This window comes from Agelaius tricolor, unplaced genomic scaffold (genome assembly GCF_023055355.1).
Source record: "Agelaius tricolor isolate 1412-34295 unplaced genomic scaffold, bAgeTri1.0.p SCAF_17, whole genome shotgun sequence".
NCBI lineage: Eukaryota > Metazoa > Chordata > Aves > Passeriformes > Icteridae > Agelaius > Agelaius tricolor.
In genome coordinates this window covers 12,121,728-12,135,369 of record NW_027269277.1, presented here as the reverse complement: position 1 = coordinate 12,135,369, position 13,642 = coordinate 12,121,728, and the positions used below count along the sequence as shown (strand labels likewise).

General features: G+C 48.7%; 1 protein-coding gene across 5 annotated transcripts in view; it reads left to right on the top strand.

Annotated features, from left to right (window-relative positions):
- The window catches only part of PASD1 (PAS domain containing repressor 1), a 103,413-nt gene that overhangs the window by 84,734 nt on the left and 5,037 nt on the right, over positions 1-13,642 (top strand). For all 5 annotated transcript variants that reach the window (XM_071442486.1, XM_071442487.1, XM_071442488.1 and 2 more), the window contains 10 exons: positions 1,223-1,329; positions 3,932-4,079; positions 6,207-6,288; positions 7,639-7,762; positions 8,574-8,674; positions 10,129-10,287; positions 10,804-11,007; positions 11,852-12,057; positions 12,605-12,697; positions 13,157-13,367. In XM_071442486.1, the coding sequence (XP_071298587.1) occupies positions 1,223-1,329; positions 3,932-4,079; positions 6,207-6,288; positions 7,639-7,762; positions 8,574-8,674; positions 10,129-10,287; positions 10,804-11,007; positions 11,852-12,057; positions 12,605-12,697; positions 13,157-13,367 (1,435 nt within the window). The remainder of the gene's footprint in view (positions 1-1,222; positions 1,330-3,931; positions 4,080-6,206; positions 6,289-7,638; positions 7,763-8,573; positions 8,675-10,128; positions 10,288-10,803; positions 11,008-11,851; positions 12,058-12,604; positions 12,698-13,156; positions 13,368-13,642) is intronic.

Sequence of the window (13,642 nt, the reverse complement as noted above, 5' to 3'; positions counted from 1 at the left end):
TGGGGTCTCTGTGGCTGAAGAACCAATGCCCACGGTGTCTCTCAAGGGGAGAAATGTGGCACAGCCAAGAGAGAATTTCACACAGTAATAACCAAGAAACTCAGGACTGATCCATCCATTACATGTGTAATACACTGAAATAGCTTTTTCCTTGTAGTCTTCCTTAAGACTTCTTAACACTTCCTTAAGACTTCTTCCTTAAGAGCATTCAGCTCTTAAGGGAATGAACAGGAGAGGGGCAGCAGGAGAGGCAGGTTTGATAGGCACCATCACCTTCAGGCTGCCCCATTTTGAGTTATTTTCCATTTTGCCCTATTCCTGAGAAACACACTGAACTTGGCAGGTGAACACTGCCAGCACATCCTGCAGCCACATCAGCACAGGTCCTGCCTCACTGAGTGCTTGAGTGGGTGCAGGCAGGGTTGGACCTGAGCTCTGGGAGATGCAGAGTGACAGGCTGATACAGGGAGCAGAGACAAAACCAGTGGTTTTCCCCCCACATTTCAGTGTTGTTTCATAATCATAAGCTGTCAGGCTGTGTTAGGATGCCTGCTTTTAAAAAACCTTATGTTTTGCCTAGAAAAAGGAAAATCTAGAATTGATAGCAGAATAGTGAGGTAAGTCATTGCAGTGTGCCTGTCTAAATACTTCTTCAATTCCTTCTCTACCAACCAAAGCACAGCCAGCCCTAAATCAGCCCCATGCCTATTGCTATCTGCACTACCAGCACAGAAAGTTTTGTTGGCTGTAGTTTCCCAAGCTTTTCCAGGGGAGCAATTACTTTTTCCCAAGCTGCAGCTTCCCACTTATTCTCTCCTCTCCAGTTGCTACCCAGAGGACACTTACATCCAACCTACTGGATAATTTTACTCTGGCTCCAAGTTGTTGTGTGCAGGATCAGCCATAGCATTTCTCAAGCTGTGTCTCACAAGCATCCTTAATGAATTGAGTCACTCACATATGTACATGCCTTTCTCTACACCCACATAATGAATAGGCTGTGGAACAGTAAACACACACCTTTTCATTTGCTCAATTTGCACCTCTCCCTTGCTGTCAGTTTTTTGGTTTGTATATGAAAATGCATCACTGCCTAGATGAAAACCCACTCCACATTTCCCTGCCAAGTGAATGATGGTGTTTGTTGCTGTATCACAGCTTATCTGCCAGGATGTCAGAGTCAAGTTTTGTGCTCACTCCCTGCCCTTTGCTTCCTTTCTAGGGCTCCACCTATTATAGGATATTTGCCCTTTGAGGTTCTGGGAACGTCAGGGTATGATTACTACCACGCAGATGACCTGGAGCTTCTTGCTAGGTGCCATGAACACTGTAAGTTGCCCTGCCTCTGCAGTGTGTCTGTCTCTGATCTCCTTTGTCACTTGTGCCAAACCTTTCACTGTCATTGCAAAAGGCTTCTTCTTCAGGAACATGCAGGAACTCTCCCTGCCCATGTCAGACTGTCACAGCTGACACTTACCTGGGAGGTTGGAATCTGCAGAATTCCCTCAGATCAGGAGCTGTTAGTGCAGGTTTCCTAAATTGGCAGATACCTTGTTTGAGCACAGGCTGTCTCAGAGTGAAATGAGATTAGAAGACTGGGAGTCAGAACTATCCCCCCTCTGCCCTGTGAGTTTTGTTGATTTGTCACAGTTCATGGGGTCTTGCCATTGCCCTGGGCTCTGGAGTTAACCAGGAGGCTCAGCTCACCAAAACACCTTTTGAGAGCATCATTTGGATCACCTCCCTGTGCAATTAGGTGCTGTGAACCTCACTTACTCATTAGCAAAATGCTTCTGGAGGTTCAGAATTATTTTACACACAGAAGTACTGAACACAGTTTCCCTGTGGGTGAAGATGGCTCATGTTTGGTCAACCTGAAAGGAAAACAACAAAGCAGAAGAGTCAAGTTCAGGCTAATGTGTGAACACCAAAGAAGGTCCATGAAGTTTATTTTCATGCAAGGAGAAATAGTGTGGCCTGTCAGAGGCAGGGCAGAAGGAGAACTCACCTGGTTTCCACGGCAGTGCTGAAGAGCTGTGTCCTGCTGAGGGCTGGAGCTAACATGAAGAAGGGCAGAAGGTGTCTGCAGGTGTGGTCTGCTCTTAGTCAGTGTGCAGCTCCTACCAGATGTGAGATGCTTTATCCCCAGGACCCAGACTTTTCCATTTTATTGGGTGCATTTCAGACTGAGATATGTGTCCTGTGGTGGTTTTGCATTGCCAAGCACTGCAATGAAAAATAACTACTACATACTTTGTAAAATCTAGGAAATCAGGTATTTTGCTAGGAAGTATTACTTACAGGTTTCTTGTGGGGGACACTGTCTGTCTCTCTGCTATCTCCACTTGAGAGTGTTCTGTTCAAAGGAAACAAGGACACCCCAGAGAGTGGAGCAAGCAGGATGCTGTAATTGCTCTGAGATGCAGAGCAGCACGAGGCTGGGACCAAGAAACTCCACCAAGAAGCCCCACAGCCCACTGGAGAAAACCTGCAAACCACGCTCATCTCTACCACAGACCTCTACCACTTACATATATGAGGAGCTGAGGGACCTGGAAGAGAATGGGGAAAAATGGGGAAAATACTTCTCTGCATGTCAGGTTTCCCTGCTCCATTTCCCTGCTGGCTGCCCTGCCCTGCCCAGGTGCCAGGGAACTGGGTTGCCTGGCTGAGCACACAGAGGAAGCTGACAGGGGGACACAAAGTTGTGTCAAATGCAGCAAAAGTGAATATTAACAGAGCATTTTAACTACACTCAAGTACAGTACTTCTTAGTGCTGTTTGCTTAAAAGATAATTCAGATACAAGTGAGAGCCTTTTGGTAATGGATGTGCAGTTTGGTATAGCCACAAACTGTACTGAGAGAGGGTCAGATCATTCAGCAGAGAATCAATTTGATGATTTATATTCTACATCTCTATCATCCAGGCATTCCTCTTATCTATTAGAAGAATATTTTCACAACACACTTGTAGGAAAGGATCATTTTGTTTTATGGGAAAACAAAGTAAAGTTCTGGCAAAGTGACTTAGAGACGTGTTTCAGGACATGTCTGCCAGGACTAGGAACTGAGGGATCCCCAGCATCTCATGTTAGCCAGAAAATCTCTGCCAAGTGCTTCATCTAAAGCCCATCACTGGTAATGGGATCACTGAAGAAGTCAGTCCTGATATTTTAACAAAATAGAGGTGTTCAGGTGAGTAAAAAAACCACTTGGGTTAGTGTGGCTTGCTAGGTTCCTGCTTGTCACATTGACACTTTGGGCAGACATCCTGACTACTGTCGAGTGAAATGGGTTTGTTAAAACCATCTTTGTGTTTTACTTTGCATTAATTGTGGGTACTTTAAGTGACCATGTGTCATTTTGTACTCCCAGCAGTCTGGAACAATTTGTGTGGTTATTTAATGTAGTTCCCCTCACTATTTTCCAGTTGTATTACAGCACCTGAGATTCTTCTGGACATAGCCTGATAATACATACCAGGTTGGAGTAGTCCAGGTCTTAGAAGAAAACTCTCAACTAAAATCCACAATCTTGTTGTTTTGTGTCATTATTAGGATTCTTACTTCACATCTTCAGTCTTTGAAATGCATTCTCATGTACTTGTGAAAGGCAAATAATTTGTTTAATTAATGTTATTTATGCTTATTTCAGGGAGCCTGTAAGTTATAAGAATGTAGTTAGTTATACAGTTATACCAGTTATAAGAGAAATCTCAAAATAGCAAAGGGCACTTCTGAAAGTCAGCAGGAATGACCCCAAACAAGACCTGAGTACATGGTTATGTATCATCTGTCTTCTTCATAAAGCTCAAGAACCATTTTAGCACTGCCCAGTCTGGGAGAGGGGTGTGGGACTGAATGGTGATTAGATCACCTTTGCACCATAAAATCCCCTTTTGCTATAAATTGCTTTCTTTCTGTTAAACAGTGATGCAGTTTGGAAAAGGCAAATCCTGTTACTACCGGTTCCTGACCAAAGGGCAGCAGTGGATATGGCTGCAGACTCACTACTACATCACCTACCACCAGTGGAACTCCAAGCCTGAGTTCATTGTTTGCACTCATCTGGTAGTTAGGTAAGCACCAAACTCTTCACAGTGTGCTGTGTCTCAGTGTTCAGCCACTGCTTTTTCTAGTTCTGTTTCATGTTGACCAACATGCTTAGTGTGCCTTGCTGTGCCTTCTGACACATAAAATTATGTGTAATTCCATAAAACTATTCTAACAGGGAATATGTCTTTTATTTACTCTTTTTTTTTTCTTCTTCTTTTTTTTTTTTTTTTTTTTTTTTTTTTTTTTTTTTTTTTTTTTTTTTTTGCAACTGAGCCAAAAGCCTGGAAGCCAGCTTTGGCCAAATCTATCAGTGTGTTACATTCCCCTTTGGTCCCTGGTTGATGACATGGCCACAGAAAAGAATTAAAGCTGTTGGGAATCAGACATATCTTTCTGGGCATGAATGAGATCATATAACTCCTACAAAACCTTTTGATCAGAGCTTTAAGTATTTATGACTTGAAGTTAAGCCGCTGGCTTGCTGGCTTTATTCCTCACCCAAATCCAGCCCTGGATCCCCCCCTAGTGGAAAGCTGCTGGTGCTGAGCTCCAGCCCGTGCTGGAAGGCAGTGCATGTAGAGGATGCTCTGTGAATGCACCTTCTGGAGGGGAATCTGCTGGATTACCACAGCCAGCTCAAAAAGAACTATGTGAAGAGTAAGAATCTATTTTCTGAAGGGCTTGAAAAAATAGTGACACACTGGTTTGCTCTATTAACTTGAGTAAACTTATTGCTCACTGTATTTTTGTATGTGTCAAGAATCAATTTTTTTTCTGGTCCCCCTCTTTTCCTGTCAAACATCTGGAAGAGCAAACACTAGTAAATGTGAAATATATGGGTCTGTTGGAGTGAGCCAGAGGAGGGCCATGAAGATGCTCAGAGGGCTGGAGCACCTCTCCTGTGAAGACAGGAAGAGAGAGCTGGGGTTGTTCAGCCTGGAGAAGAAAAGGCTCCAGAGAGACCTTAGAGCCTCTTCCATGCCTAAGGGAGCTCTAAGAGAGCTGGAGAAGGAGTTCTGGAGTTGGAGAACTAGGGGGAATGACTTTAAATCTATCTCAGAGATAGATCTGGATTAGATCTTAGGTAGAAATGGTTCCCTGTGAGAATGGTGAGGCGCTGTAAGCCCAGAGAAGCTGTGGCTGCCCCATCCCTGGAAGTTTTAAGGCCAGGTTGGCTGGGGCCCTGAACAGCCTGGGCTAGTGGAAGGTGCTCTGCCCACAGTAGAGGGCTTGGAACCAGATAATTTTAAAGGTCCCTTTCAACCCAAATTATTTTGATTCTGATTCTGTGATCTGTGGTATAAACTACAAATGAAGGGCTAACATAAGCAAATGTTACACAGAGAGATTACTTCTCAGTTGTCTTACTTCTGCCATCCTTCAGGGGATTCAGCTTCACTTTAAGGGCTGAATTTATTGTGCATGAACTTGTTTCTTCTTTCTGCTTCCAGTACCTCTTAAACCTAATGATGTAGTCCTAAGTAGATTTTGAAGTTCAATTCTGTCTCAGATAGTTAAGGCTTAAAATATGTTACTGAAGCACCCAAGTTAAAATGTTCTTTCAGGAAAATTCATTACCACAATGATATAAGTGAGGTCGGTTCAGCAGCTTCTCTTGCCTCCCACAAAGGTTGCAGTTCATTAATATTTCATCACCCTAAAGTCTGGCACCTCTCAGTGCCCACGATGCATGAGCACTCAGAGTCTTTGAAACATCCTCTCCAATTTATCCCAGTGGTGAATCATGGGGCATTTGTTACTGTAAATATTTCATTATTTCAGAGGGAAAAAAGTAAGGGAAGAAAATATACAGTTCCAGAGGTGCCTTATAGGGGTTCCTGCACTTGTGTAGCTGCCTGTTTGTATTTGGAGCTTCCACTGGAGTGCAGGATGTTAACTCTGATGCATGTACAGTTCTGTGCACCTTCAGAAGGAAGGACCTGCCCAAGACATTGTGATAGGGATCACTGAACTACCATGCAAAAAAAGGATGCTTACTCATCATCATCAGGTTAGAAAATGAATGTACATTTGTTGTGGTAGTATGCCTGCACAGAAGCTGTAAAATATTTCTTGTTGTTTTTTGGGGGGTCTGTTTGGGGTTTGGTTTTTTTTGTCTTTTTGGTTTTTTATTTTTGGTTTTGTTTTAGTTACGCAGAGGTTCGGGCTGAGAGAAGACGAGATCTTGGCCTTGAAGAGTCATCAATTGAACTGGCATCCTCTTCTCTAAAGGTACCACGTTCCTTCCCAGCTGATTGAGGAGATGTTTAAACCAAACTGAGTCATAGCTTACCAATCTGAGGGAAATATCTGTTCCTCTCCATTTTCTTTACTCTCATCTCATTCCAAGCCTTGAAGTGGGTCATTATTCAGGCAGGCCCTAAGAAGATTTCTGGTGCATGGCTCCAAATTGTCCATGTTGGTTTAGGACAGGCTGGATGAGCTTTGAACTGCCTGATCTAGTGGAAGATGTCCCTGCCCATGGCAGATGGTCTGTAACACCAGGTATTCTCTGATTCCACAATAGATGTGAATTCAGCAGTTGCATTCTCTGTTCTGGTCCCTGTAATCTTTCTGAGACCAGGACACAAACCTCAGCTCAGAAGCAGAGAAGTAGAGCTGGAGCTGGAGGCCAGATTGCTGTACCTTAGCAAGGCACAGAGATCCCAGAGTAGGGCAGTACCACAGGGTACCTGTTTTGCTTGTGCCAGCTCTTCACTGATACTCAGATGAAGATGGGAAGGCAAGGGAAAACACTTACCTAGATTTCAGCTCAGCTGCTGGATCACATCAAGTGTAGGATTGTGACCTATAACTTCCATGAGCAATAATTTCCATGGCTTGAGTCAGGGCCATTTTAACTACTTTTAAGTTTCTCCTCTTGGTAGTTTACCAATAAGACCAGCAATCAAAGTCATTTCAAGTGGATCATTGTGTAGCTGTCATTCCATCAGCCTCATTGCCTTTCAGACATTATTTTATGGGGGCTCAGGCTGTTCCCCTCTGCTGCCCAGGGAGCAGTGAGTGGGATTGCAGCTCTCAGCACTGCCCAGTGCCTGTCCCCCTTAGGAGACCTTTGCTGTAGGTCCTCTTGGGGCTCTAGCTGATGTCTCCATGCCACTGCTCCCTGTCCCTTCCCAGTCATCTCCATCTCTTCCACGGATCAAACCATTCCCCAGGTAGCACCTCCTGCCAGCATCATTCATTCCCCCTGCCGCCACCCCCAGTGCACCGCAGCCAGCCAGCTGTGACATCCCTGAAGAGATCGGGCAGAAAGAGCCTGACCAAAGCAATTTCCCGTTGCCCGGGGCTCTGTGGGCAGGGGAGAAGGAGCTGGCACAGCAGAGTGCGGGCCGTGGGCAGCAATGACAGTGAGGAGCAATGCTCCAGTGCTGCTGGCTGCCATCGGGTGGGTGCCCGGCGCTGGAGAGAGGCTCCTTTGTGCCCGCGGGCTTTGGGGTGAGCGCAGCGGCGCCGGGCGGGCAGGGTTTGTCTGCAAACAGCGGCTCCAGGAGGCGGAGGTCCCTTCCAGGGCCGTTCCCTGCTGCCGAGGGTCTCACCCTTGTGCTTCGCTCCCCGCAGAGCCACAGCAGCTACCTGGAGGTGGGGCAGTGCGGCAGCAGCCAGGACGCCAGCCGGGAGGGAGTGTCGCTGTCCTCGCACAGCTCCCGGCGCTCCTCGCACACCACCCTGTCCGACTCCACCTGTAGGTGCCGGGGCAGCCCAGCTTGGGTGGGCAGGAGGGAGGAGCAGCCTCCCAAATGCTGGGGTTGGGCTGGGAGTGACCAGGGAGGGGTGGGAGGGGGATGCTCAGCGCTGGGGCTGACCCAGCGAGTCATGGCAAGTCACAGAGCAGCACAGGAACCAAGTGTCACAAGTCACAGAGCAGCACAGAGCCACGGCCACCTGCCGCCTCCTCCCGCAAACCCAGCCCTGTGTGAGAGCCATTTCCCCGGGCTTGTCACCAGCCGAGGGCCACGGCTGTTTGCTGTGCTTCTGGGGACAAGAGGGGACTCGCTAGCTTGATTGAACCAAGCTCATTGGCGAAAGTTTTGTGTTGAGATAATATAATTTTTCTGTGGGATCTCTCATGTGAAATCCCTGCAGAAGAGCATGGAAGGATGCCTGCCTTGCTGGCAGCTCCATCCCAGCTCCCATCAGCGCCCTCCTCCCCCGGGGGGAGGCTGCAAAATGACTGCGGTGCCCTGGGTGGGGCCATGGGTAGGAAACTCTGGGGACTTTTCTTGAGATGGTTGCTGTTGGGAGAGTGATCTCCTCTGGATGCACCCATGGCGGGCAGGCTGAACAGGGGGTTAGCATCAGGAGGGAACCCAGCAAGTCATAGCAGGGAGCCAGAGGGACACAGAGGGGCAGGGAGCCAAGCTGCCCGTAGAGGGGCAGGTTGGGACCCACTTGGGCGCTGTTTGGGTGGGTAGACAGGTGCACAGGTGGATTTGAGGCTCAGCCCGAGCACCCGGGCCGGGCTGTGCTGTGTCTCAGTGAATTCTCTCCCACAGCCACGTCGTCCATGCGGCGCACGGACACCAGCACCCCCACGCGGGCGGGGGCTCCGGGGGACAAGGCGGCCCTGCGGCTGGCAGCGCCCGGCAGCGCCCAGGTCAGCGCTGAGCCCTCCCGGGCTGCGGGGAAATGAGCACAGCAAGCGCTGGTCTCACCCCCAGAGATGCTGGAGCCCACACTCCGGGTGTGCTGGGGCTTCCTGGGGAGTGCCACTGGCCGGCAGAGCCATGGAGAGACACCAGAGGCTCCTCTGCTGCCTTCTTCCAGCACGCATTTGCTCCTCCAGGCTAAATGCCTTCTCACACCACCAACCCTCTTCTCTGGGGGTTTGTACGCGTGAGGTGGCCTTTATCCAAAATGGGTGCTGACACCAAGGACTTGAAATTATCAGGGACATGCAGGAACCTAAATTCTCCCTTCAGATTTATCCTTGTCCAATTCCCTGCACTTGTTCATCCCTGGTATGAGCTGTTAAAGCACCAGCTCTGCTCTAGAGGTGCTATGGGCCTACAGTAAGGCAGAGTTCTCCTTTCTAGGCCATAGCCACTCCTCAAGGCCGTGGTGAGCACCTGTCTGAGCACCCGTGGCTCAGCTGGCAGTGCCCTCCCAGCACCCTGTGATGGGATGTGCTTTGGTTTTGTTCAGGGCACTGCTGTGGCCTGTCAGCAGGGCAGCCCAGCTGGCTTTGGTTCACTGCCCTCACATCCTTGCTGGCTCATCCCAGAGTGGGGACAAGGTTTCTGTGCCCTTTCTGTTGCTGAGATTTACCTGCAACAACCTTACTGCAACCGCTTATTTCAGAGAGCAGAGAGAGCAGGTGGGACACCCAAAGAAATAGCACAGGAGAAGGTTTACACTTGTAAAAAGTGTTGAGGGCTGCTGAAGGCTTCTCCCTAAATCTCTAGCAGCTACCTACAGGCTGATACAATGCTGAAGAGTTTTAGTAGAGGAAGGGGATGTCATGGAAGGTTTGAGTTAGGCCAGGAAAAGAAAACAAAAACCCCAAGAAAAATGAGTCATAAACCATAATGACAAGGTCTGTCCTTACAGGGCTTTGATATCAGTGAGGTAATTGTTCAGACTATAAAACGGAGATTGAAAATGGGCACTGTAGGTGTGAAGGATGGATCCCCAGGTGGGATTGCAGCCCGTCTTGGGCCTGGCATCTGCCAAATATCATTAGCAGCACAACTGAATGCCCAGCCAGGAGGTGTGGCAAGGGTTTGGATGCAGTGTCTGCCCCAAAACACAAGTGGGCCCAAACCAGCAGGGTGTTCTCCTGAGGGGAGAGGAGAGTCCCATGTGTAGACACTTCATTTATGCAGAAATTATAGAGACCAACACCTGCAGGGAGGCACTGTAAGCCAGATGTGCTGCTGCTCTGGAACTGCAGTGGCACTTTGGTTAAATATGCAATTGCCATTTTTTGTCAGCATCATATTTTTTATGGCAAAAGCTGAAAAGCAATCATTTTTCTGAATCCAGCATCGCTATAGATGTGAGTAGCAGGACTGGTCCTACCATATGGTCCCTTTTCTCTGTTCTCTGCAGCCAGTGTACCATTTTCCCACCCAGCTGGGGATGATGCACCAGCTGAAAGAGCAGCTGGAGGAGAGGACTCGCATCCTGCAAGCTGACATCAAAACACAGCAAGAGGAGCTCCATGTCATCAAGGAGCAGCTCCAGCTCGTGCAGGACTCCAACCTGCAGGTACCTGCTACCCCTGGTGCCCCCAAACTCACCAAACATTTGCTTTTCCTTTGAGCACACAGAGCAGTAACAAAATTGTCCGTGGCAAAAGCGTTTGGGAATGAACTCTTGACAAGTTGGTAATTTGGTTTCAGCTGTGGGAGTGGTGTTTCCCCAGAGATGAGTGATGTCAGTATCTGGCTGAGTATTGAATCAGTAATCTCTGTGATTTAGAAAAAAGCAATCCCAAATTAATCCAAAGTCTCCCATGCACAAAAAGCTTGGTGGTTCCATGTCTGGTTAGTGCAGCTGGATCCCCGCTGCCACTCCTGCAAAAACACAGCAGGCACAATGGAGCTGGAACGTTCCTGCCTCTGAATAAATATTTGACACAAGCTAACATTTGATTTTCTGTTACTCATGGTTCATTTTGCCCCTGGATTTAGAGATACTGCTGCTGCTGCTGCTGCTGCTGCAGTGCTGTTCCTGCCAGGCAGCACAACCAGCAGCCACCTCCTGTGCCTCTGTCCCCCACAGATGCTGATGCAGCAGCCGATCCCCGTCATCCTCAACGCCGCCGTGCAGCAGCCCAGCCCCCGGAGGCCGCCCCAGGGCACGCCCAGGCACAGCACGGCCAAGAAATCCCAGCAGCCAGCCCTGCCGGGGACAAAGCAGCACTGCAGCCCCCACCTGCTGTCACCGCAGCCATTCCTCAGGGACCCCTGTGGCACTGCCCCCCAGGTCACCTGCATTGTCCTCATCGTCCGCTTCTCTGGCTTCTGAACACTTGTCTGCCACTCCTCCCCGGGGTTCCATGCACCCCCTCTGTGTTGGTTTTACTGAGGAGTTTGTGTCAGGAGTCACTTGTGAACAAATGTCTCCTGACACAAATGTCATTCAACTGTAAAAATAAAAAACAGGTGTCTCTGACACAAATGAGACTCAACTGTAAAAATAAAAACCAGGTAGCCAAAAAGCATTTAAACCCCAGAGAGAGCTGGAGCTCTCCTGGTGCCTGGGGAGGATGTGAATGGGAGGTCTGGGCTCTCATCAACACCATGCTCGTTATTCATAGCCAGTGAGAGTTGTGGTTTCATAACACAGGAGTGGGTATCATTTTAAAAGATTACTTTTGATCTGCCTGAGCAGTCTTGGAAGGCAGCTTTGAAAAAACAATTTTGTCACCACTAGACCTAAATCCACTATTAAGATGGGAAAGACTTGAGTTGTTCAAAAACAAAAAAGCCAACACTGCTGCTTTAAAGGACCAATGAGATACTTTCCTTGGAGACTTCAGATTTGCACTTCCCCTCTTAAGCTGTTCTCTTCCTCCTCAAGCCTTTTGCCCTTACCCTTGTGCTCTAATTTCTCAAAAGACTGTCTGGGGATGCCATACCTGCCCTGCAGGGACAATAAATGCTAAGGGGTTGGTGGTCTTGAGTAGTTATACTATTCCTACTGCAGTGTTCAGGGACAATATCCTATTGTTCCTTCTCCTTTTCCCGTCTGCCCACTGTGAGTGGTTGTTTTATCCTTCCATTAGGGAGGTTTATAGTTTACATGGGTACCTATGTCTTCATTTCAGGTACAGCAGCAGAAGCAGCAGCACCCAATGAGAGGAAGCCAAGGCCAGCAAGCATGTGTGCCAGGGCAGGGCAGCATTCCAGTACCCTTCTACAACAGCCCCATGGTGTTCTCCCAAGCACACCCCATCACCGTGGCTGCACAGGTGCCCACTGACAGCAGTGAGAGGCAGCCACCAGCTGACTACAGCCAGGACAGGAGCCTCAGGTACCAGAGCCCTGCTGGGACCATCCTGGGGCAGCGGCAGGAACAGCAGCAAGGAGGGCAGGCGTGGCTGGGCTCAGGGCTTGGGATGCCACAGCCAGCGTGAGGATGTTCCCTCTGTGGGGTGAGCCCAGTGTGCAGGCAGGCAGGGTGCTGTGCACATCCTGCTGTGTCATCAGGGGCCTTAAATCCTCTTCTCACCATATTTCCATCAATTAATGTAACCCTACCCTCTGTCAATTTAAAGTCAGTCCCCCATGCCCTTGCTGGAAGTCCCTCTCCTGCTCTCTTTTAGCCCCTTTAGGTGCTGGAGGGTGCTATAAGGTGTCCCTGGAGCCTTCTCCTGTCTCAACAATCCCAATCTTCTCAGCAAGTACTCACAGGAGAGATGTGAGGTGATAAGAAGCATCCTATTTCATTAGTTTGTTTTCTAGGTAGTGGTTTGCCTGCTTTCATGGAGGATTTTCAAGGAGTTGTTTCTAGAGACTGACAGGACCTTGGACCATGGACCTCTCCCTTCCCTGACCATTCTGTTTTCCTTCCACCACAGGATGCTGTTGGATCAGTCCATCCAAGCCATGATGCCCACAGCCAACAGCAGCTGCCAGCCTGTGCAGAGCAGTGCCAGCAGGCAGCAAGGAAAGTGAGTCTCTGCTGTCCCCTGTTTTCCTGCAGGGTCTTAGCAGGACACTTTATGGCATTGAAAAAGACATGAAAAAACTTGTACCTGGTCATGCAAACACAAACAGTCTCAGTCTGAAGTGAAACAAAAGTTTAGACAGCTAGGAAAAAATGATAATATTTTTTTTAATTACAAAGACCTTTATGATAAATGAAGTGCATTTAAAAATTAACCATTTCCTGGCTTTTGCAAAACATAAAATGCTTAACCAAGACATAGAAGAAATGTACAATCTTAAAAACCCTAATTTAGTTCCAGTCCATGCTTTGTGGGCAGAGGGGAATCAGGGGCCTCCTGGGGCTGCATGGTTTGAGCAGTCCTGCTCCAGGCAGGTTCCTGCAGCAGCTGGGCTCCCCAGTGCCCATTCTGAGGGAGGGTCTGGCTGTGGGTTCTCATGCCTGCTTTTCCTCCCTGTGGCAGGTTTGTTGCAGAGCAGCAGAGCCTGGCTCCCCCAGCAGCACAGGTGCAGCCAGGCACCTGCAGCCCCGCCCGGCCTCCAGCCCCGGCACCCATCTTCTCCCCATCCCTCATTGTCCCACACTCCAGCTTCACCTCCCACCAGCCCAGCACACCACTTCACCTGCACCAGTGGCCACAGCAGCAGGTTCAGCAGCACCGCCTCTACCTTCAGGTATTGGAGCAGGAGCAGCTTTCTGCTGATGGTTTGGGATGGGTTGGGGTTTTTGGAAGAAATAGGGTTTATCTGGCTGATCAAACCTGGTCAGGGCCTTTGCACATCCTCTATTCCCATTGTATCTCCACATATCCAGGTGCTCAGCCCTTCCAGGCTGACTCTGCACCTGCTCAAGGCCATATTTTCCAACAAACTCTGTTATCACACAGTGCACAGAAGAAATACCCAGTTTTTCAAACACAGCTTTCCATCCAGAGGAGATCTGGTGGGAA